The sequence below is a fragment of the Neolamprologus multifasciatus genome, chromosome 20, assembly GCF_963576455.1.
Source record: "Neolamprologus multifasciatus chromosome 20, fNeoMul1.2, whole genome shotgun sequence".
Taxonomy (NCBI): Eukaryota; Metazoa; Chordata; class Actinopteri; order Cichliformes; family Cichlidae; genus Neolamprologus; species Neolamprologus multifasciatus.
The window spans coordinates 13,562,846-13,587,599 of record NC_140458.1 but is presented as its reverse complement, the minus strand read 5'-3'; the positions used below and the strand labels follow the sequence as shown (position 1 = coordinate 13,587,599).

The window sequence follows — 24,754 nt, the reverse complement described above, 5'->3', positions numbered from 1 at the left end:
TCCAGTGTAATTTGCTGTTAATATCCTTTTCCAACCCCCAGTTTGTGTTTTTATCACTTTTGTCCAGGGTGGAAGATGCCATGCTGGAGATTGACTCTGTATGGTTTTTCAATGTTGATACTTGGGAACCTGTTGGAGAGGCCAGGGTTGAAAAAGGGGATGCCGTAGAACCTGAGAGGGTGTTATCCGCTGGTGTGCATCCAAGGCCAACATCTCTTTAATTAGGCTGACAAATAAGCGTTGGCCATCTTCTGGTCCTCGTCTAAACATCATTATTTGTTCGAGGTCATCCAGACGTTTAAGTTTTATGTATCTTGTCTCCAAAGATTCATGTCCTGTCTCGTATTTAAATTGTTGGGCGGTCTTAAATGTCCAGCGTTGTTGGTTGTAGTTGTCTTTTGTGAAATAGTCTTCAGTGTACACGCCAGGATCGAGAACATGATCTGGTGGCTGACCCTGAGTCTCTATGATGAATTTCAAAACATCATAATATTTTTTTCCAGGGTAGAGTGGCACCCCTGTAACAAGCTCAACAGCCACCAGCCCCAGAGACCACATATCACATGCTTCGTTATAAGGAAGGCCAAGCATAACCTCAAGTGCACTATAACCAACTGTCCCCACACGGTCCACCCAGGCATCACTGCAGACGCAGGGACATGCGAGGCCAAAGTCTATAAGTCTGACTTTGACTGGAGACTCATAGCGATTTACAACCATGATGTTTCCAGGTTTGAGGTCAGTGTGCACTATTCCCAAAGAACGCAGGTGGGGACAGAGCATCTTGTGAGTTGACCTAAAATTGGCCCTGACTTCGCTTCATGGGGAGACGCCGGTTATTCGGGTCCCGTATGTAGTCCAACAGGCATTGGTCTAGGAGTTCAAATTTCAGGCAAACCCGCTCTCCTGTCAAGGAAAAAGCCGTTCCATTGAACAATGTTGGCGGCATCTGGATCCAACCTTCGCAAGCTGCTCCAGGATGAAAATTTCCTTTTTTGCCTGTTGCAGAATATCAGGGCGGCTCTTGTTCACCTTAATAGCCACAGCTTGCTTGGTTTTGGTATCACGGCATTTGGCTACAATACCAAAGCCCCCTTCTCCGAGGAAAGCCTCTACCTTGTAGTGGTTTCCCAAAATGCTCCCTTCAACTATTTCAAGCTCATCTGAGCTGAAGGATGGGCTGGCTGACGTTGTGGGCGAATACATGCTGAGAAAATTCAACCGAGTTTTGAAAACTGCAGTTGATTTTCTCTGATCTCTTGCATTTCAAGTTTGAAGGGTGCTGAAAGACCACAGGGTTTTGTGGTCTTTCAGCACTCATGTCAATGCAAGGGGAACTCTTAGGGTTGAAAAAAGGGATGCCGGAGAACCTCCGACGGTTTGTTATGCGCTGGTTTGCATCCAAGGCCAACATCTCTTTAATTAAGCTTACAAACAAACGTTGGCCATTTTCAGGTCCTCTTCTAAACATCATTACTTGTTCGAGGTCATCGAGACACGTCAGTTTTATGTATCTTGTCTCCAGGGACTCATATCCTGTCTCGTATTTAAATTGTTGGTCAGTCTTAATGTCCAGCGCTGTTGGTTGTCGTTGTTCTTCAATGGAAATAGTCTTCAGTGTACACGCCAGAGTCTAGAACTTGATCTGGTGGCTGACCCTGAGTCTCTATGATGAATTTTAAAACATCATAGTCTTCATTTCCAGGGTAGAGTGGCACCCCTGTACCAAGCTCCACAGCTACCAGCCCCAGAGACCACATGTCACTTGCTTCATTGTAAGGAAGGCCAAGCATAACTTCAGGTGCACTATAACCAACCGTCCCCACACGGTCACCAGGCATTACTGCAGATGCAGGACATGCGAGGCCAAAGTCTATAAGTTTGACTTTGATGGGAGACTCATGGCGGTTTACAACCATGATGTTTCCAGGTTTGAGGTCAGCGTGCACTATTCCCACAGAACCCAGGTGGGACAGAGCATTTGTGAGCTGACCTAAAATTGGCCTAACTTCGCTTATGGGGAGACCCTGGTTTTTCCGGTCCCCTATATAGTCCCACAGGCATTGATCAAGGAGTTCGAACTTTAAGCAAACCCGCTCCCCGTCGTGGAAAAAGCCGTTCCATTTAAACAATGTTGGCGGCATCTGGATCCAACCTTCTCAGCTGCTCCAGGATGAAATTTCCAGTTTTGCCTGTTGCAGAATATCAGGGTCGCTCTTGTTGACCTTAATAGCCACAGCTTGCTTGGTTTTGGTATCACGGCATTTGGCTACAATACCAAAGCCCCCTTCTCCAAGGAAAGCCTCTACCTTGTAGTGGTTTCCCAAAATGCTCCCTTTAACTATTTCAAGCTCATTTGAGCAGAAGGATGGGTTAGCTGACATGGTGAAATGTGTCGGCTTGGTCAGTGAATTGCTAAGTAACGCGAAATTCTCTCAAAAACTCTTCAAAAGGTTTGATTACTGTCAGGTCAAGGTCCGTTGAGCAGCAAAGTTTAACAGAGCAAAGCTCCTACTTAAGGGTTTCTTCTCTCAGCAAGATGATGACATCACAAGGGATCAAAGGCATTCTATTTTTTCAGTTGAAACACTGAAAAAAAATAGTGTTTCAACAGGGCAAGCTGGCGCCCTGTGGGAGGCAGAGGTGATAGGGTAAGGATGCAGAGGATAAGAAAAGATCTTATCTGTCAGCTCATCAGCGAGCAGCCGCAGAATCACAGGTGCAGCTTGGCAGGGGATGGAGAGTGAAGACAAAATCAACAATGACTTAAGGGAACAGCCAAAAGAAGTTTCTTAGCCATTATTGAGGTTATTGTGTTTACATTAAACTGTCTGCTATAACAGCTAGTGTAGAAAAACTGAAGACAACTGTTGTCTTAGTCTTGAGTTTTTGCTGCCATGTTACAAGATGACATCAACTGTAGAGCAGTTCATTCTTGCTCTGTTGCTCACAAGCAATATAAAAATGTTTCAAAGGTCCACCATGGGCTCACAGGTTGCACTGTAAGAACTACTAACATGCTTATTAGGTATCAATAGTGGTCCAGTATTAGATTTTTTCTCAATGGTTATTGTTATGTTCCTTCCTTCTTAATAAGCATTCCAGCTAAGAAAAATACTCAATATTAATACTGATAGAACCCCCGACGCGCACACACACACAAAACTAAGTATCCCGAACCAGCATGAATACACATGGATGCTGCAGTTTGTAGAATTATTTATTCTTTGCTCCAGTCAAAAGGACACATGTTCAATCTGCCTAGTCTTAAAAAACATGATGCTTTGGCAGCCTCTGAATCTATATATATATATAAAAAAAGTCACGTGTGGCATTTGAGAGCATCACATTTGTGTAACACCAGCTTAACATAATATACACAAACAGCCCTTGTTGAACAATGATGAAAGCTTCATCCATTCAACAAACAAGAGAAAACACTGTAAGTGAATATTATTGTGGCAAGTATAGAAAAAAAAGACTTAATGATTACTGAGCAAATGAGCTAGGTCAAAGGTCATGCTGCAGCGCTTTGTGATGAATAAGATCATAGCTGAGGAATATAATTTTGTTTCGTTTCTGAGTGATAAATCCCTGAAAAAAAATATTCCAGTATCTCATCTGACTCAGTCTGTGCCTTTGCTGATATTACACATTGATGTAATGCAAGCAAATCTGAACATGCATCTATGAAGCAGGAAGAGTGGCTTAATATCAAATCAATCAGATCTTCCCAGGGTCTTCTTTCAGGGTAACTGTTCTGTTGAAGATGAGCTGCAGTGAAAGAAGAAAAAAAGGTTTCAGCTCATATTGCATAAATGTTTTTAATCCACACCAAGACTAACAAAGAATTTCTAAAGTTTAATTGAAATAGAAGCTTCCATAAATTTGTACAAACCTGGTTTTAAATTTAAAATAAAAATAAAAATAAATCTTTCTGTACCTTATCTGCAGTGCTGTCTGAGTCCACAGAGAAGTAGCCGACTCTTTCAAACTGGAATTTATCAAAAACCTTTGCTCCCTTGACTGAGGTGTCCACTAAGGCACTACTGATCACTTGCAGGGAATTCTAAATTTAAAAAAATGAAGAAACAAATTAAGAAATCGATGTGACTGCTGACACTTCAAAAGCCTTCTGTTGTAGTTCAGAGATACTCACAGGGTTGATGTCACTCAGGAAGCCATTAGGCACTTCAGATGGATCTTCTGGATGTTTGTGCAAGAAGCTACGGATACAAAGAGATACTTGGTTAGGTGAATTCTCTAGTTGTTATATTATTTGTGAAATGTTTGTGAATGATGGGTAATTGTTTGTGACTTACAGTCTATCATAGAGGCGCACTTCACACACCAGTGGCTCACTGACCCAGTGGATGAAGGCCTTTGGTTTCTCTGCGGTCTCAGAACTGCAGCAGGTCACCTCCAGTTCCACCACTTTGCTCTGAGTGTCCTGAGAAATGGTTCAGAGCAACATGTGTGTCATAAACCAGATAATGAAGTAATAATGACATTTTACTGCCTCAATTGAATATTCTAGAATACAACCTCTAGTTTAATATAACTAGATCATATTTTTATAAAACTATAATGTCGTTTGACTGGACAGATATATGTAAAACCTTCACAAATATATTGTGATGTTTTGCATGAAGAAAAGTTTGAAGGGCCTGTTTATGTTTTTACAGGATTAGAGCATGGAAAACACATTTTAATTTTATTTTATATTGTCTACTTGGTGAAACCGAGTCTTACCTTGATGATTTTCTGGACAGAGATGACATACCCAGCATGCCTCAGGCCTACAGGTTGTTCTGGAGTCAGGCGCTTGTAGCCCTTTTCCATGACCTGCCAAAGAACAGAATAACCTCATAATTGTTGTCCACCTCAAAAACCAATAAGAGCACAAAGAATGGCTGCTTTTTAAAATCATTTATTTGGACCTCTCTCTGACCTCTCTGAAGTCACTTTGTTCAATGAAGACTGTGCGCGTGAAAGGAACCGTGTGGCTGCCCTTAGCTTCTTCGGCAGGGAAGTCCGGGACTCGTACATCTGTCTGAAAGAGAAGACAGAAGGATTATTTTCTCCTAAAATATAATGTGAAAGAATATACTAGGTCAAGCGATTTGTTTTATGAGCGATGTACAAACCTTGAAGTTGTCAGGAAGGTTCGTTATGGTGACTTTGAGTGGTTCTAGCACAGCCATGGTTCGAGGTGCTGTTTCATTCAGCACATCCCTCACAGACGCCTCCAGTAAGTGGGGCTCGGTCGTCGTTTGGGAAACAGTGACTCCCACCTGTGAGATGTGTACAGTGTTAGCACAGCACTTATGGATGGGACTTGCTGTGGCATCCAAAAGTTCATCATTGCATTCATTTTGCCTACTCGTGCACAGAAGTTGTTGATCGCTTCTGGGGGAAACCCTCTTCTCCTCAGTGCAGTCAGAGTGAAAAGTCTGGGATCATCCCAGTCTCTGTAATTAGAAACAAATATTTAAGAGTTACTTAACACAGGCTATGCACAATGAAGACATCACAACAATAACTGTGGTCAAAAGGCTGCATCAATTCCCTACAATGAAGTAATTAAGTAGTTTGTTTTAATAGCTTTTAACATGCTTGGGGAAAACTAAAGTCCTACTCAGATATGGAGTTTAAAACATTGGTGAATCCAGAGAGCTGCTGAAGTCAGCTTTTGTTGGATGTGCTGCTTTTGGATAAATGTCATGTACAGGTTTGTCCCAATATTTTGTCCTGTTATATCAGGGAAAAACTATGTCTGGAATTTTTTTTTTTGCATTGCAAGCCTTAGAAATGTTTCTATTTAGAGTGCTACACAATTAAATGATTTTAGAATTATACTAACTGAATACAGTGGGGCTGAATTCTTAATTTGAGTGGTCTATATCTGGTGGAAGCTCTGACGTAAGGGTTTTTACTCTTAAGCCTAAATTATGGTCCTGCAAACGTGTTTGTCTCCGTACATGTTTCTGTTCAGACAGCAAGCAGAAAGGGGTTTTAAACCAACACCAGACCTGCTCCTGTGCAGTCTTCCAAAATTCCCACTGCACATTACTGGACGCAAATGATGTGTCTGCCGAATGCTGATTAGTTTACAAAGCTAGATCAAAAATCAGTACAAAAAGCAGAGACAGCTGCTGCTCAGTTTCACTTCAGCTCTTTGTATGTTATAACTTCTCCATGGACCAACAACAGCACAAGTAGCCCACAGACTGGTTATACCACATACTTTGTACATCGCCTCCATAGAAAACAGAGCTCTGTACAGATGGACAGGCCATCCCCAGGCTACGAAACTGCTACCACTGCTGAACCACAAAGTCTGCTTTAGTTTGTCTAAACATTTTGTGCAATACAGCATCTCATGTGACATGTGAGGGGAAAAAACAAAACAAAAGCATACAGCTAACTTTTCTCTAAAAGTTTTGATTTCTACATCTTTTTCAGTTAATCTCAAAGTATCTAATTAAAAAGAAATAGTGCATAAAGCCTTTTATGTTATTCTTACAATGAAATCTGAAGTGACTTTAGAGTTTATCTCTATGACAATTAGGTAAAAGGGCTTTAGTTGAATGGTAACAAAAAACTGGAAATATAAAACACTTTACCAGGTAGGGATACACAGGTCCAACATTTAATATGTAGTTATATGCCAGTGTTGACTTTCAACACAAAGTTGCTATTATTCTCAAATCTAAAAGACAGACTTTCAGCTACATTTTATGTTAATGACATAAGGCCACTGATTTAAATAACTAAATTAACCTCCTAAGACCTGACGTCCACATGTGTGGACATCACATTTTGGGTTATTTAGACCAAAATACTCAATTTTGCTCTACAAGGGCCTGATATCCACTTACGAGGACATTATACTGCTACTGTTCTATCAAAATTTTAAACGAATATCCTCATACGTGGCTTTTATTTCTCTTAAAAACAAAAAATAAGGTAAAAAAATAAATAAATCTGGTAATTCTTTGTTTTTACATTCATTGGGCCCCAATATGCCCAAATATCAAAGAGAAATTAAAAATGCATGCCGTGGAAGAGTTCGGGTCTTAGGAGGTTAAATAAATAAAATTGGCTATATCTATGGATCTCCTTATCCAATTCAGGACTGTGGGGCTGAAGCCTCTCCCAGCTATTACCTGGCTAAGAGTTTGGGCAAATCCTGGGCAGGTAACGAGTCCTTCATAGTGATTAATAACCAGTATGTTAAGTTTTTTTTGCCATGGTTAACATAGCTAACCTTGTGTTTAGGATTCAGCTCTGTGCTTCTGATATAAGGTTATTTTAAATTAAATTATGAATAGAAAATGAAAACTGTTGAATCCTAAGCATAGTATGTGAATATATGTTACAGTCTAATGGTTTCCTAGTCTTTTTATTATGATCTATTACAAATTCACATTTATTTTTTATTTTTCCACACTGCTTTGTAAAATATGTTTTATATAATTTCTTTGACATGTGAGGGTCTCTGTTCTTTGATTACAATCCCCTCTAGGGGTCAAATACCTTGCTGCAGATTTTTTGTTACCCACGGCCTTTAATCCTGAATGAACTGTATGTTTATCAGACTCTGATTAACACTTAAGAGTTGATACACATTGGTCTATCTTTTCCTGCCTACACCTAAAATAAACTTGTTACATTATTTTACAAAGAGATGGAGTGCCTCAGCAGCCCCTTAAAAGCAGCATATTTCCTTGCCACTCCTATTAATTTGCATTACAAAGTAAAATAATTAAGTTTGAAAAAAATATGTCAAAAAGAAATCCTACTTTACCTGACAACGCCTGTCTCGACCAGTTTGATGATTTTCCTCTTGGACACAACAGTGTAGGTGAGGTTCAGCCGCCCATATTCCCACTGCACAGGGCAGTATAGATCCAGAGCGTTACACAGCCAGTAATATGATGAACGCCTGACAGAATCACAAAAGGTCAACAACAAAAACAGTAATGTCATTCTGTAAGAATCCAGTAAAAGCTAAAATGAACCTAATGAAGATGGGAATAAAGTCATGTATACCTGGCTTGAAACTCTTTGGTACACAGTGAGTGGGAAATATTTTCAATGGAGTCACACAGACAGTGAGTGTAGTCATAGGTAGGGTAGATGCACCTGCAAAGAAAGATAAAGCAAGTTCACTAGGTATACATTGTTGCGAGAAAAGATGTGGGTTTTTTTTATTTATACCATTCATCTCCTGTCCGATGATGCGGTGTGTATTTTATTCGGTATGCCACAGGATCCATCTTTCCATCCTCCATGACCATCTTCATCCTGAGGGTGGCCTCTCCCTCAGCAAACAGGCCCTTCTTCATCCTCTCAAACAGCACCAGCGACTCTTCGATGGGTCGATCTCTCCACGGTGATTGAGGAACGTTATGGCCTTTCAGCTCCTCGCCTTTCTGATGGCACACATACGCGTGACCCCTGAAGGCGGAGAAAAGAAATGAGTCAAACACCATCCGTGCACCAACATCTCCACATATCCTGCACTCACCTGCGAATAAGATCCACAGCAAGGTCATAGAGTTGCTGAAAATTGTCAGAAGCGTGTGTGACGGCATAAGGTTTGTAGCCTGTGTGAGCAAAACAGTGATATGACAATGGCTCCATGAATGTAGAGAATGTGCCCCAAGAACATCAAAACATTTATGCACAAAAAACTTACCCAGCCACTCCACCATATCCTTGATGGCAGTGAAGTATTTCTCCTCTTCCTTCTCAGGATTTGTGTCATCATACCTCAGGAAGCAAATTCCATTATTTGCCTATGGGGGAACACAATGTTTAGAGTAAACACATGCATAAGAGAGCATTCAAAAGCTTATATGGTGTTGAAGAAAAAAGAAGAAAATAACTTACCTTTGCATAGCCAAAATTAAAGTTGATAGCTTTGGCATGCCCAATGTGAAGGATACCGTTGGGCTCAGGAGGAAAACGGGTACGTATCTAAAGACATGCAGAGACAGGTAAATGGGATCAATGTTTGTTTTTTTGTTTTTTTTAAACTATGTAAGATTTGTAACAGTTCATACAAGTCGCGAAAATATTATACCTGTCCACCTGTGAACTCCAGGTGCTTTTTAGCAAGTTCATTGTATTCGTGTGACCACGTAGCCCTCAGTTGTATAATTTTCTCCTGCACGGTCAAGAACAAAGAAATAAACATAGTTCAAAGTCACAATAACCAAGTAGACACATTGACAAAAGTCCCCCTTTTCACATGAATGCTAAAAAAGCTGGTGGTGAGGAGTGCTCCATTCTTACATGGGCTCAATCTGACTTTTTAAACCAGGAAACCAGCAAGAGAAAGTCTGTCTAATGTTCGAGCACATCGATACACGACTAAGCATTCTCATACACATAGCTTTGTTGGTTAATTTTTTAAGAAACATTGAGGGCTGCAGTGTGAACAGATTAAGGAAACCTTTTTCAGTGCAACAAGATCATTTCATTTCTAATTGTCCTCACCTGGTTTATGGAACTTCAGTGCCTCTCCTCTGAGCTGCTCCATTAGTGACTTGCCCTCCCCAGAGACTGCATCACCTAAACAATCAATAAACAGTTTTAAAAAGCACTTCAAGACAAAAGCACCCCTGTCTGTTTTTGACTTTGCTGCTTACCGTTCATTGCCACCTCCTCTTTCTTCACCTTCACGTCATTCTCTGTGACTTTAGCTTTCTGTGCCTGAAAGATGATTATATATTAATTACAGACCAAATAAATACATGCTATGCATTTCTACCTCAGCCCTAAACAGAACTTACAAAATTAACTCATTCTGAAGCTTAAACACACTACATATCATTTAGTTGATTAGCTTTTTGTGTGTGTGTGTGTGTGTGTGTGTGTGTGTGTGTGTGTGTGTGTGTGTGTGTGTGTGTGTGTGTGAATTAACTATCTGCTGGACAATGTTTTACCCCAAGACAGCAAAGAATTTGTATAAAATGGCTCCAGAAATGTTTAACTTTTTAATAAGATACACCACTTTTACCTTGGGCTTCTTTTCTAGGTCAGCCTCTGTTTTGGGTCCTAAGAGGTGCAGAACCTTTAAGATGAAAGCCAGAGCTTTATTATTTGAAAGAATCCCAGCGACCTTAACTGCAAATACTTAACCACAATGACACTGCAATAACAGAAGGATCTTTTCCCAGACATACCTGCATGTCCACCTCATTCTTGATCACCTTGCCATCAGCCCATTTTAGAGCAGTGCGTGCTTCACCTGCACCAGACACAGAGGCTCAGTGAAAAATTATTTTTGGCTGTTTTGCTTCAGCAGCTGCAATAATATTTAACCAAAGGGTGTGAGCTCATACCCATTAGCAGTCCCATGTTGAAGTGGTACCTCTCCTTTAGCAGTTGATCCTTGTGCTTTTTAATCACAGCTTCTACCTACAGTACAACACACGGTTACAGTGCATACCACACCCAGTACAGCATGTAAAAAGACACTTTTGGCTAAAACACTCACTGCTTCCTCAATCTGCTCAGGTGTTATGACTACACCCACTCCACATGCTTCGTCAAACTCCTTCTGGTTGATGGGGTCTTGTGGATGACCCTTCACAAAGTCCAAAGCAGCTACAAAAAAATATTCAGAAAGTGGTTTATGTAATCTCAGTTTCATATACACGCGTGCACACACACACACACACAAGTAGTATCTGACAAGTCGAGGAACCCTAGGACTGAGTGTATCGGTGCAGCACGGAGAAAGAATGCCTTTGAAATCAAACACATAACTTGTTTTGTGACACTATGATCAGCTGACCTGTGCTGTTAATCTGGCATTCACTACTTCTGGTAAATTTGTTCCCAAGTTTCATAGGGTATATTGCTGATTTACCAACACCTAGATACTATAAAACTAGTACAAAACATAAAATTTGGGGAGTGAACCTAATCTATTCATCACCTTAAAATAATAATTTAAATAGGCGAAATCACAATGTTTGTGTGTTTGCTGATATTTGAGCAGCTTGAAGAGTTACATTTCAAATGACATGCCACTTAAAAAACAGACAAACAAATAAAAATGTTATGATGTTTATGCTTGCTCCTCCTCAGTTGCTTTCTAGATATTAAAATACTGCAACAGCAACTTTACATGTGCACCATGAACGCATCACAAAGACGAGAAGCAATAAGGATATAATGATGATGTAACTGAGCTGTGGGATGTCATTATTTTCTAATTAAGGATCTCCATGCTGTCACTGGAAGCAACACTAGGCTGCCCCACAAGAAAAATGAATTCATTCCACAGTTGTGTGTAGGAACCTACTTATCAGAATTACTGGTCCATCTAGACACACACACATAAACCTACAGGAGCTGTTTGGCCATGAAAAAGCATGGAAGGAAGGGTCCTGGTGCACAGTTTTTTTTGCACTGATGTTAATGATGTTTGAAGCTTTATGCACCTTAGTACCTGCTACCTCACTCTGTATCTCTGCGTGGCCTGCCACCCCATGGCTGTGTTGCTGTGGTTCCTAAACACTTTCACTTTACAATAATACCTCCTTCAGATGATCAGGGAACATCTAGGAAGGACGAAATGTGAAAACCTAAGTTGTTGTGAGATAAAATGCCGACAGTGACATCTCTTTACAGTACCATGCTTGAATTCAGTGAACTCTTTAAAACGACCCATTCTTTTACAAATGTTTGTAGAGTCAGACTGAATAGCTAGGTGCTTGATTTTGTACACCAGTGGTAATGGGACTCAAAATACCTGAATTCAAAGATTAAGAGGCATGGCCTACTTTTGTCCATATAGTCTATAAGGGTGCGCTTCTTTAGACACTTCATTGAGCCTTCTTCATAACAGACATTTTGACATGTTACAGTAAGGAAAGCTCACTTATTACATTATTACATTATACATTTATCTCCGGTCCTAACTCAAACCAAACAACAAATTTACAATCAGAATATACCACTCCACATAGTGGAGAAAAGATAAGTAAATAAGGAGAAAAGATAAGTAAATAAAATAAATGAGGCAAAAAAATAATGGATCCTTTTTCAATTAACTCCAATTTCATTCACATTCTTCATATTGAGTTATAGTTTTAGACATGTAACACTTTTTAAAACAATGTAAATTTATACAATTCTTTAAATTATAATGAAGAGAGTTCCACAGTTGTATACCCCTAACCGTTGGACTCATTAATCTTTATGTAGTCCTAGCTAGCTTTTATAAACCTTATATTTCATTTCCGCATTCTTAGTTCTCTGTTTTATATAATCCCTATATAAATTATTTTTCTTTTTACACGCATTTGCAAGACCCTTAGTTATCCAAGGTTTCAAATTCTTATTCTTTTTCTTATACTTAAATGATACCAATGGACAATGTTTATCATACAAGGCCAAGTAAGTATTTAAAAATGCTCCATATGCAACGTTGACCTCATTAACATAAACCTCCTTCCAATCCACTTCCATGAGATCTTGTCTAAACTTGTTAATTGCCTTGTTATTTCTTAACCTTCTATGACTCACAAAACCAACTTCTTCCTTTCTTTTCATATTTAAATCAAAAGTAAGAAAGACTGGTAAATGATCACTTATATCATTTATGATGAGGCCACTCATAATATTACTTTCCAAGCTATTAATGAAAATATGATCAATTAGTGTTTCTGATTTATCTGTTATTCTACTCGGCTTTATAATTAAAGGATAAAATCCTTTTCCAAATAATAATTCAAAAAAATCTTACGCAGCCTTATCATTTGCCTCTTTACAAAGATCAATATTGTAATCACTACACAAACATAAAGTCTTATTTCCCTTAGCCTTACTCAATAAGTCTTCTACTACCTCTGTAAATAACTCAATCTGTGACCCCGGTTTCCTATATATATATTACAATTATATTACTTCTTCTTTCTATGTCCAATTCCACTGTCACAGACTCCATTAAATCGTCTATAGCCACAGACATATATTCAACTTTTTTACATTTCAAATCACAATTAACAAAAAGTGCCACCCCTCCTGCCTTCTTCTTAGTTCTATTTACAAAGTATAAATCGTACCCTTCGATACAAAAATGACAACCCCTCTTCTCATCTAACCATGTTTCAGACAGAGCAATTATTTGGAACTTGCCTCTCAAACTATACAGAAAATCTTTAATTGAAGCAAAACTTCTATAAAGACTTCTGCAATTAATATGAATTAAGGAAAATGTATTAGCTATTTCAACCTTATCCCTGAATTGCTCCTCTGTATAATCTTCACATGTGACATTAATTGTATTAAGCACATTCCTTTCAGGGTCAATACCGGCTTCAAAATCATATGGTTTATGATCTGAGTCGTTGAGCAGGTCTCACTAGTATCTTGTAGACATTCCCTTTCACTTTTGCTTGACTTCCAAAACTTTGATAATTTACCTGCAAGCTGTAGTTCTGTGCAGATCTTACGCTGAGCTATACTTTCTGAAAGAAATGCCAGGCGTTTGGTGTCTTTAAGGCGAGATGCCATACTGTACAGCAATGTACCCATGGCTTTGTCCACTCCTGAGGCCCCATGGACACGTTGGGCCTATTGAAAACAGAGAGGAAATTTAAGAATTATTAAGAATTTGTTAAAGACAAATAAGGAAATTGCTAATAATCACTACTTTCCTTATCTTGACCCTGGGAGCCTAATAAAGATAAAATAATGGATGGTTTACTACCAACTAAAGAAATATGAAAGTAAAACTGTAACTATGGCGTAATGTACACAAAAGTTACAAGAAGGTCAGGGTAGGTCTATCTAAAACTATAACTAGCGTAGCATAAATAAATGAGAAGTTTGTATACAGCTGAGCTATACAGTCAAGTGTCAGTCGTTCTCACAGCTGTGCATTCAGGTAGTTGAGTTACCCCATAAGCGTTAGGACCAACCTGAGTAATTGCCTCCTTCAGGGAAGAACTCAGCGAGTCATTCTTCAGCGTTTCTTTCGCTTTCTGCTCGCTGAGTCCAATGGACGTAAAAAGTGTCAGCGAATCTGCCATTATCCCACCGAATTCACCGGTTAAAATCGGAACAGCACCACACCACCGCCACACACGACTTCGCTTCCTAAGAGAGGACCAGAGACCACTTCCTCTGGAAAGAAAAAGAACGTGAAGTACAAAGAATATTAGCCAATAGAACGCTGCGGGTTTGGATCTCACTGACCAATCGTGAAGGAGATTTACTAAGATTACCGCCTACTACGATCGTAAGAACCAATCAGGATTTGTGTTGACACCAGTGAGGGACGGGTTACCGGAATCTGGGTGATGTTGCATCAGATTTTAGTAATTCCTGACAATATGAATTTTTGAGGATCATTACTTGTTATCTATACTAGATAATATTTTAAACAATTATTACGGAAAATGTATACTTTTCACAACTTTTCATATAAAATAATTGCGCCTTTCCGACTCAGTGTAAGGTTTTTGTCGTCCATCATAATCTATGCCAAAACGTCTCCGCGAAAGTTATTTACTGGAATGCCGCGTAGCTTCCTGGAAAATACTTCTGTATTTATTATTGTAACCTACCATACACGCCGGATTACACTACTATGCGTTTAAAAAGACTTTACTGTAAAGTTTGTTATTAATCACTAAACAGAAACTGTAAACAGCAGAATTATGGCGAAACATGCGGTGCTGTCATCTGGATCAAAAATGTGGAGGTCTATGTCTTGTTCAAAGTCCGAATTGCGTCTCGATCTCACTCTTGCGTGTGGACAATCCTTCCGGTAAGATGGTCAAAATCATGTCCAGCCTTTAAACATCAAATGCCAGTTGAAGCGGTTTAGAGTCTTTGAATTAACTCACATCTCATTCCCACAGATGGAGGGAAACAACAGAAGGACACTGGACCGGTGTGATGGGAGGGCGTGTTTGGACTCTGACCCAAACAGATGAAACTCTTTGGTACCACGTGTACAACAACCAGGACAAGCAGAAGGAGGGAAGTGACAGAAAGAGAAGAGCTGGTGTTTCTGTCTTGGACAAAAATACAGCAGAGAAGAGATTCAAATGTGCTCCAGAGAATGAAGAAGATGAGCCTTTGGCTGTTTCTTCAGTACAGAATAGAGAGCTGGACGAAGAGATGCTGAGAGATTACTTCCAGCTGGATGTGAGGATGGGGGACCTGCACAAGGAGTGGGGAGCAGCAGATTGTCACTTCAAACACATTGCAGAGGTCTTCAAAGGTCAGTGTGTGAGTTTGTGTTTGCACAGCCTTGCTACTACATATCACTTATTACACAGTAAGGTGTTACTCAAATACTATGTTTTATCAAATTTCATAAATACTTTTTTGTGGGGGGTTTTCCTGCAGGTGTGCGAATGCTGCGCCAGGACCCCACAGAATGCCTGTTTTCCTTTATTTGCACTTCCAACAATCACATCTCTCGGATTCAGGGCATGGTGGACAGACTGTGTCAGGCTCTGGGTTCACCCCTGTGCCAGCTTGATCAGACATCATACCACGACTTTCCTTCCCTGTCTGCGCTTGCAGGTGCTTGAAAATTTTGCCACAGAACTTAAATCTATGTTTGTAATCTTATCAAAACCTTTACTGTCAGATGAAGACAATGCTGAGAGTCTGAAGATATTCATCCCACTATTTTTTTTTATTAACATTAACTGATTGTTGGCATTTGCCTTTAATGATAGTAGAAACAGATAGGAAAGTGGAGAGAGAAAGGAAGACATAAAGCAAAGGGCCTCAGGTCGGGCTGCTGACTTCTGGCCATATGACTTCTGGTCGCCTGCTCACTAAACCAGCACCCAGTGTACATCTTTAATGACTTTAAAAACAAGAATCAGTTGGACAAGTTTGAATTTAACTGTGTTCAAGTTTCGGGTGTTGATTTGAGATGAAGTTGAAGAATTTGGAGTTAGTCCTCCTCCATATTAGTCCATCCACTTTGTGCAATGTACCAGTATCATTTGCTGCAAAACAGACCCAGAGCATCATGCTGCCACCACCACGCCTGACAGCTGGTACAGTGTTTTTAGGTATGAAAATCTCACCTTTACTCATTCAAACATAGCTACTGTCATTGTGGCCAAAAAGCTCAATCCTTGTCTCAACTGACTATAAAACCTTTCCTGCAGATAGCAGTTGGTTTGTCCATGTGAGCTGCTGCAAATTTCTGAATGTCCTAGCCAATTTCTTCTCATCCGAGGGTGACAGTTTGGGTATTCTTCCAGACCTTGACAAAGTGTTTCCACATCTGTAAAAAGAACAGTTAAAAAAAAATCTTTAAAAGCCCCAAATTACCACGATATTCATGCCCATGATGAAAACTTCTGACCACAACTATGTTGTATGTTGTTTCATTTATTGTTCTTATCAGACAGCAGCATAGAGGCACGTCTTAGGGATCTTGGTTTTGGATACAGGGCTCGGTTTATCCAGCAGAGTGCAAAGCAGATTCTGGACAACCATGGGCCCCAGTGGCTTGAAGGTTTACGCAGCATCCCATATCTAGAGGCCCGTGATGCTCTTCGTACTCTTCCTGGCGTCGGTACAAAGGTACAGCAGATATTTTTGGGGGGTGAAAAAGCAAAAAAAAAAAAGTGATGTTAACTGCTAACATACAATCAAGGCTTTGTGTCATATTTTAGGTGGCAGACTGTGTATGTCTGATGTCCCTGGATAAGCCAGAGGCTGTACCTGTTGACACACATGTGTGGCAGATTGCTAAACGTGACTATAAATACGCTGCCAACAATGGACAGAAGAGTATCACAGAGAAACTAAACAGAGATATTGGTCAGTATTCACATGCCTGTTTAATGGTATGGTTCAAGCCCTGGTTTTAAACACTGGTAATAAAATGTTAAATCTAATATTTCTACACAGGAGATTTTTTTCGAAAGCTTTGGGGACCCTACGCTGGCTGGGCGCAGTCTGTGAGTGTCAATTTCTGCAAACTGTCTGTCTCTTATAGCAGGTCCACTGTAACCACAGAGTGTCTCTCTTGCTTCAGGTTTTGTTTTGTTCAGACCTCAAGAAGTTCCAAAGCCTCAAAGAGACGGCACATCTAAAGCAACCAGGGAAAGATGAAGATGGTGAAGAGGAAAAAATGCCATGCAAAAAGAGTAAAGTAAAAACTGAATGTACAGGAACTGTGGGGAACTTGAAAGCCAAGCCAGCATGTCACAAGAAAGCAAAGATTTCTGTTAAGAAAGAGCCGGTAATGTGAGGTAAACACATTACCAGCTTTGTAGCCTGAGATTCAAATCAGGCTACAAAACCACACATTTGCACACACTGTGCTTGTTCAGCATCATGTGACGTGAAATGAAATGTGGAGACAGAAATGGATCATTTTCTCTTTCTCAGGGTTTTTATATAATTGTGTTGTAGCATCACATCACTGTAAGAAACAGAGCATACTAATGATTTTTTTTACAATAAAAAATAAGTACCTCACACTCTTTTTGTTCTCTGTAAAATGTTGATACCAGCAGAATCACAACCATCATACATACAAGTGTGAATAAATTTCACAATACCATTTTATGCAATAATTTACCAAAAAACATTCTGGATATAGAAATATGATACAAATTAAAACTAATATATGCAAATTAATACTTAATTTATATATTTTTCAAAATTTCATCAGAAGTTTGAATTTGGCTTTTGCTTCATGGCTCAATTCTGAAAATACTAAAGTCATCATGAGCATATTGGCATTTAGTTTTGCTAAAACGTTGTCAGAAGAGGGCCCCTAGATGGCAGTACACAATGGAAGATAGTGCTCTCCAAGACATCATATGGTGGGGAATTCAGTTTTAGACAGTGTTTTAAAATCTGAGAACAAATTGCACTTTCTTCCTGGGTGAATACTTTCTCTCAGGCCGCCTAGCTCTTGTTACAATAAGTACTAATGCGTCACGGCAATTGCGTGCACGCTGGAAAAGGTCACAGCATGGCAAAGTGGTGCTGTGTTTCTTTAAAATGCATTCCTTACACCAAAATAATATTTCTGTCTGTTAGGTCATGAAATGCCATTAGACCGGGCTGCTGTGAAGTGCTGTAGGGTCTGTATGTTATGTATAGGCGCTGGCTGACTGTGTCAGCTGGTCTTTTTATAGCAGGGATTGCAGTTATCTGCTGTCAGTGCTTGGGGTGACTGTGACTGTGTCTAGTGACGGCATGTTAATGTCTCTTGGGCTGCCTGACTTCACTGTCCCTTTACAGCAATGACTAAGCATTATTCTTGTTTCTTGAGATTATACGCAGCTGCGTACTTTAGTGTGAAGCTCCAGGAATAATTTCTCATATGTACGCTTAAGCGTGTAGGTGCATCATATACAAGCATGTCCAGTTTTGGCATATGTGCACGCACGTGCATGTGTGCGCGTACATCCACAGAAGTGTTTTATTTGTGGACGAGAGTGCAGCCATGTGAGTTAATGAATATGTGAGTCAGCTTTCGTTCCCATTCCGGTTGAGCTGGGCAGAAGCTGGGCCCCAGCTTTAGGGCAGAGTCACACTGAAGAAGAAAGACAGAATAAAAATAGAGCCAAGAGAAGCAAAAATTAATAAAAGAGCACAAAGGGGAGATGGGTGAAAGTACGCTGGAGGTAGGGGCAGGATATTCAGTTGACACACAAAGGCTAGAACAACACAACAGTGGCCTGTGTATTATGTAAGAGATGGGTCTCAGCTTGTGTTCTGTCCTTGGGGTATTGTTCAGTTAAAAGGACATCTCCCTGTGCCTACTTTCTGTAATAAGAAGGTCATTACTTTTCAGAAGCACCAGAGGGCCCCACATTTAGAGCTCAAGTAAATGAGGAAGGCCTAACTCAATTTCCTGAAACAGATCATAAGCTGCATATAGTAGCTTGTTTTTATCGCACCTGGTCTACAGAGAAGTTTGGGAAACCCGTTGTCATATCAGATTCCCAGATTAATGCATGATACTGATAAATTATAATTATACTACTGAATTTTGTTTCATATAGGTACATTCATAGATTTTAATCCGATCCAGTACAGAAGCTTTGGCACACTTCCATAGTTAGTAGTTTATACCATAATTGTATACATAGACCTAATTCACCTGTTTTTATTTAATTTTGCAGGTTTTGTCCAGATGGTTATAAACCAAAACTAATCTTACAGCAGGAAATGATTAACCACAGTATAAAAAAATATGTCCTTTGAATATAGACATTTCAAGTACACATATACTATTAAGAATATTTTAAAAAATGTGCGTAGCAGTGCTGTGAAAAGTCTCAAGCCACCCCTCATTCCCTTATATTTTGTTAAGAAAATGAGTGGAGTGATTTACAGAAATGAGCAAATGTGGAAATTTAGTATATAAGACAAAAACAGGGTTAGTATAATTCTAACTGAACTCTCTGTCATTCCTTTAAGTAGTCTTCAGGACTAGTTCTGCAACATTTTGTGTACCATGCAGGTTTTTCCACTTTGGAAAAACAACTGCCTGGAGGGACAATATATCTTTTGTCCAGTGTAATGACCATTTTCCCGAAGCCTTTGTTACTCACTATGTTTAATGGACACACATTTTTGGCCAAAGGAACGTGACTGTGTTGAAGATTTCAGTGCATCTTTGTGAGGTGGATGGAAACATCGTCGTGCCGTACTGGCACACTTTCATGTTTGTCTGAGTTGATGCTGGACGATTCACGTTAGCAAACACTGCACTGTTTTACTTAGAGACAAGCTCTTCAGCTTCTGCTTTGCAGGACATTTGAGCTTTGGTGTATATTTGTGTTTTTTCCTAATTCTTAAGGAAATTTTCAGATATCATCAGCTATAAATGTGTTTGGAAATCTTTGGAAATTTTATGCCAGTGGCATTTTTTGCAGATTTGGTGAGAGAAAAAATTGTAACAAATTATGTGTTTTTGTAGCAGATTGTTAGTAACAAAGTGAAGAAACGTTTTCCCCTGTTTGCTAGGTTTTCTGTTATTTGTAGACACAACACTGGTTCATTCCAGTTGAGTTTTCTGTGCTTTAATGATTCACAGGTCACTGTTAAGTGGTTTAACAACTACAAAACAAGCGAAAACTGAAAAAAGGGAAAAATCAGCTAATGTCCAAAGAAAAACTTTGAAATACTCTGTCTGAAGAACTATTTTTATTTGAGCTCTGATTCTGTTTCTCCTCGGTGTGAGCTCAAAAGTGGTCTCTGTGTGCTTTACCTCCACATTTTCTGTCTCCCACTAAAAGTGATGGATGTTATTATTTCTGATTAGTAACAGGCAGTATTATATAACAGTATCTGACAGACTAGCTAAACTGGATCAAATTTAAAGAGAACTGTGTTGATTTACTAGATGTGGTGTAATCTAATGCTGCTGGATGCAGCTGTGATGGACAGGATAGCAGTCCCCACATGGAAGTCTGTTTTGGGGGCCCAGAGATGGGGAGATTATTCTTTAGAGTCTAGACAATCTTATGGGTGAAGGGAAGCCACAGAGAGACAGACTTTGAGCAGCAGTGTTTTAGATCTTAAGCTTTTCTAACTCATGAGTGTGTGGATGGACGTTAGCATATGAAGGTGTTGGCTGTTCTTAAAGAAAGAGGCTTATTTTGTGGAGAAAATTAATACTTTCTACCATCTGATGGGATCTCTGCTTGGCTTGCTGCGATTAAGGTCTAATCCCTTATAAATTGGGAGGAAGAAACAGGTTGTCTGCTTCAGGGTTATATTTCAGCACCCCTACCAGTATCAATTCAAATGACCAAGTGGAATGTATTCACCACATTCCTGTACAAAGGTGGTATAGAAATATGACCCACAGTATTTATGGGTGTGGGGTAGCAGGAGCTTTATGTGTGGTTTACTGTTTGCCATTAAAGGCAAGTTAATTTAGTGAGGTTTAAATACAACTCTCCTCTGATTGTATTTAATGCCCACTCAAAATCTCTCATATGATTTAATGGCTTCCAGCTCCATATACATGTAATCTACATGGTTTGCTTGTTTTAACCCTCTGGTCTCTAACCTGGCCAACGGTGGCCACTTCACTTTTCGGTTTTCAACCATTTTTGTTCTGTTAATGCAAATGGAATGAAACTTTCCAAAGGTGTGCATTTTATTAAAATTTTTTATTTTTCAACATCAGCTCCTTAATAATGTCAATAATATTCACTATACACCACATTGTTCCCGTTTTACTGATCGTGGCCATTTTTGGCCAATTGAAACCCATTATAACCACCTTTTTTGATTCCTTGTTACTGGCAGTACTATAGCATGCAATTTAGGTAAAATTGCTTTCATTCTAAACTCAACACATGAAAATTGTAGTTTTTCATTTTTTCTACCACATGAGATCCTTGGCCCATTTTCTGCCAAGCAAGCAATTTCATGTAATATTCTTGGTTTCCACTAGGTGGGGTTGATGGGTTACCACACTCCAATGGACCAATATAATGAAACAATTTTGACATAGGTTTGGTCTTAAGGATCTGATAGTTTGTGTTTGTGCATGACATTGCAGCACAAACATGTATTTGCAAGATAGACTGGAATAAATAATGACGCATCAAACATTACATAGGCTGCAGTGAATTCCTGTGGATGCAGGATATTGAGCTTTGAGGTTCCCAGTCAAACTTAGCTTTGAAGCACATGTGAAAAGCACTTTTACTCTTGTATTTTTCATAAAAAGAGACCATACCCAAAATATTAACTCTAGAAACAAAAACAAAAACAAAAAAACCCCAATCACAGGACATTTTGCACAGTTCAAACCTGCAGCTGCAGCGCAAACAACAACAAACACTGTTTGTAAACGTGTCCTGGAGTTTATGCAGGTGCAGACGTTGCTACTGCTGTAAGTCAACCTAACAGCTTCCAGACCATTTATTCTGGCAATATGGCAAGAAGGTGGGAGTGTCCCCCCCCCCCCCCCCCCCCCCAGAGGGGACAAAGGGACCCCCTGATGATCCTCTAATCGCCTGAGCCAAGGTGTGAAACTGGGTGTGAACTCTGGCTGATTGGGAATCACACCCAGTTCAAAGCGTATAATATCTAAATTTGAATTATATTTTGGTTTTCATGACTAGGACTGGTGCTAATTTAAAAAATCAAGTCAATGAAAGTAGAAAAATGTTTTAATATATATGAATTTTATAGTATTTTGAAAACGTAAACATGGGTGGCCATTTTTGGCCACGAACAAAATGAGAGGGTTTTTTTGTTTTTCTGTCACAGCACAAAAAACCAAAGATACATAAAACTCATTGATACTTTTAATTATTGCTATGCATCTAACCTCCATCATGGTTAGAAAATAAATCAGTTTGCATGTATTATTTAGAAAAAAAATGGGGATTTTATGCTTTTATCCCTTTATCTCTTTATCCCTTTGTAAATCATTAAAATTATGTAATTTAACTGGTATTTAAAGGGTTAAAAGTCTGGATTTGAATTAAATTTTGGTCTTGATGAACAGCGCTGATACTAATCTAAAACATCAAGTCAATGAAAGTAGAAAAATGTTTTAATATATATGAATTTTATAGTATTTTGAAAACGTAAACATGGGTGGCCATTTTTGGCCACGAACAAAATGAGAGGGTTTTTTTGTTTTTCTGTCACAGCACAAAAAACCAAAGATACATAAAACTCATTGATACTTTTAATTATTGCTATGCATCTAACCTCCATCATGGTTAGAAAATAAATCAGTTTGCATGTATTATTTAGAAAAAAAATGGGGATTTTATGCTTTTATCCCTTTATCCCTTTATCCCTTTGTAAATCATTAAAATTATGTAATTTAACTGGTATTTAAAGGGTTAAAAGTCTGGATTTGAATTAAATTTTGGTCTTGATGAACAGCGCTGATACTAATCTAAAACATCAAGTCAATGAAAGTAGAAAAATGTTTTAATATATATGAATTTTATAGTATTTTGAAAACGTAAACATGGGTGGCCATTTTTGGCCACGAACAAAATGAGAGGGTTTTTTTGTTTTTCTGTCACAGCACAAAAAACCAAAGATACATAAAACTCATTGATACTTTTAATTATTGCTATGCATCTAACCTCCATCATGGTTAGAAAATAAATCAGTTTGCATGTATTATTTAGAAAAAAAATGGGGATTTTATGCTTTTATCCCTTTGTAAATCATTTAAATTATGTAATTTAACTGTGATTTAAAGGGTTAAAAGTCTGGATTTGAATTAAATTTTGGTCTTGATGAACAGCGCTGATACTAATCTAAAAAAATCATGTCAAAAAAAGTGGAAATTTTTCTTAATATATATGAATTTTATAGCATTTTGTAAATGTAAACAGGGGGTGGCCATTTTTGGAAGTTTTTATGTTTTTCTGTCACTGCACAAAAAAACAAAGATGCATAAAACTCATTGATACTTTTAATTATTGTTATACATCTAACCTCCACCATGGTTAGAAAGTAAATCAGATGGCATGTTTTATTTGGAAAAAAATTGGGGTTTTGTGATTTTTTTCCATTTATGAGTTCCTAGGATTATTTGATTTAACTGGTATTTAAAGGGTTAAAATTATGAATTTGAATGAAATTTTGGTCTTGATGAACAGCACTGGTACTAATCTAAAGAATCATGTCAAAAAAAGTGGAAATTTTTCTTAATATATATGAATTTTATAGCATTTTGTAAATGTAAACAGGGGGTGGCCATTTTTGGCCACGAACAAGCTGAGAGGAAGTTTTTATGTTTTTCTGTCACTGCACAAAAAAACAAAGATGTATAAAAGTCATTGATACTGTTAATTATTGCTATGCATCTAACCTCCATCATGGTTAGAAAGTAAATCAGATGGCATGTTTTATTTGGAAAAAAATTGGGGTTTTGTGATTTTTTTCCATTTATGAGTTCCTAGGATTATGTGATCTAACTGGTATTTAAAGGGTTAAAATTATGAATTTGAATGAAATTTTGATTTTCATGAACAGCACTGGTGCTAATCTAAAAAATCATGTCAAAAAAAGTGGGAATTTTTCTTAATATATATGAATTTTATAGCATTTTGTAAACGTAAACAAGGGGTGGCCATTTTTGGCCACGAACAAGCTGAGAGGAAGTTTTTATGTTTTTGTTCTCCCTGCACAAAAATAACAATGCATTATAATCAATGTTGATGTGGATCAATTACATGCCCCAGACTCTACTATTAATAATACAAGAAATTTCAGTAGCAATGCAATTATATAAAATTGCGAGATTTGAGGTTGTCTTCCAGCTAGTGCAGTGGACAAACAAACTGGTGTTTAAAGGGTTAAAAATGTAAAAAGTAATAATAATTTTATATTTATGAAAAGAACTGAAGTTACTTAAAAGCTTTATGCAAAAAAAATGGCAAAAAAACATAAAAATAATAAAAATTACAGACCTAATCTGTAGGTGGCCACTTTTGGCCACGAACAAGCTGAAAGGGTAGTGATTTTGAACAGGGTCAGAGGGTTAATGGAACAGATGTTGTGGATGTAAGCATAGTCATGCAATTTGGGTCATTTCTTTCTCCGTCAAGGGAAATTATAATTATTTAACTGAAAATGAGAACATGTTTTTTCAGAGTGGTTCTCGTCTTTGTGAGGAAAATCAGTAATGTGATACTTGTATAAAAGCAAACGTAGAGGTATGTCTTAAGCTAATAAAATCTTCATGTTTAGACAGTTCAGCTGAAGATGACAACCAAGACCACACCTG

The 24,754-nt window shown here is 38.5% G+C and overlaps 2 protein-coding genes across 2 annotated transcripts; one reads left to right on the top strand and one right to left on the bottom strand.

Annotated features, from left to right (window-relative positions):
• Nucleotides 1–3,207: 3,207 nt before the first annotated feature.
• Nucleotides 3,208–15,000, bottom strand: qars1 (glutaminyl-tRNA synthetase 1). The gene is given in 25 exon segments (XM_085146431.1): nucleotides 3,208–3,774; nucleotides 3,944–4,069; nucleotides 4,160–4,226; nucleotides 4,323–4,450; nucleotides 4,753–4,845; nucleotides 4,952–5,053; nucleotides 5,148–5,294; nucleotides 5,384–5,471; nucleotides 7,811–7,948; nucleotides 8,056–8,148; nucleotides 8,224–8,463; nucleotides 8,534–8,612; nucleotides 8,705–8,804; nucleotides 8,899–8,985; nucleotides 9,092–9,140; nucleotides 9,142–9,175; nucleotides 9,508–9,582; nucleotides 9,660–9,723; nucleotides 10,031–10,084; nucleotides 10,197–10,261; nucleotides 10,356–10,431; nucleotides 10,511–10,620; nucleotides 13,449–13,599; nucleotides 13,947–14,151; nucleotides 14,877–15,000. Coding segments are annotated over 24 exon segments (2,328 nt in total). The 5' UTR covers nucleotides 14,058–14,151; nucleotides 14,877–15,000; the 3' UTR covers nucleotides 3,208–3,723.
• ogg1 (8-oxoguanine DNA glycosylase) lies at nucleotides 14,280–21,027 on the top strand. The gene is made up of 7 exons (XM_085146432.1): nucleotides 14,280–14,797; nucleotides 14,892–15,256; nucleotides 15,385–15,564; nucleotides 16,409–16,587; nucleotides 16,680–16,827; nucleotides 16,918–16,967; nucleotides 17,045–21,027. The coding sequence occupies exons 1-7, from the start codon at nucleotides 14,688–14,690 to the stop codon at nucleotides 17,258–17,260; spliced, it is 1,248 nt and encodes a 415-aa protein (XP_085002558.1). The 5' UTR covers nucleotides 14,280–14,687; the 3' UTR covers nucleotides 17,261–21,027.
• Nucleotides 21,028–24,754: the final 3,727 nt, after the last annotated feature.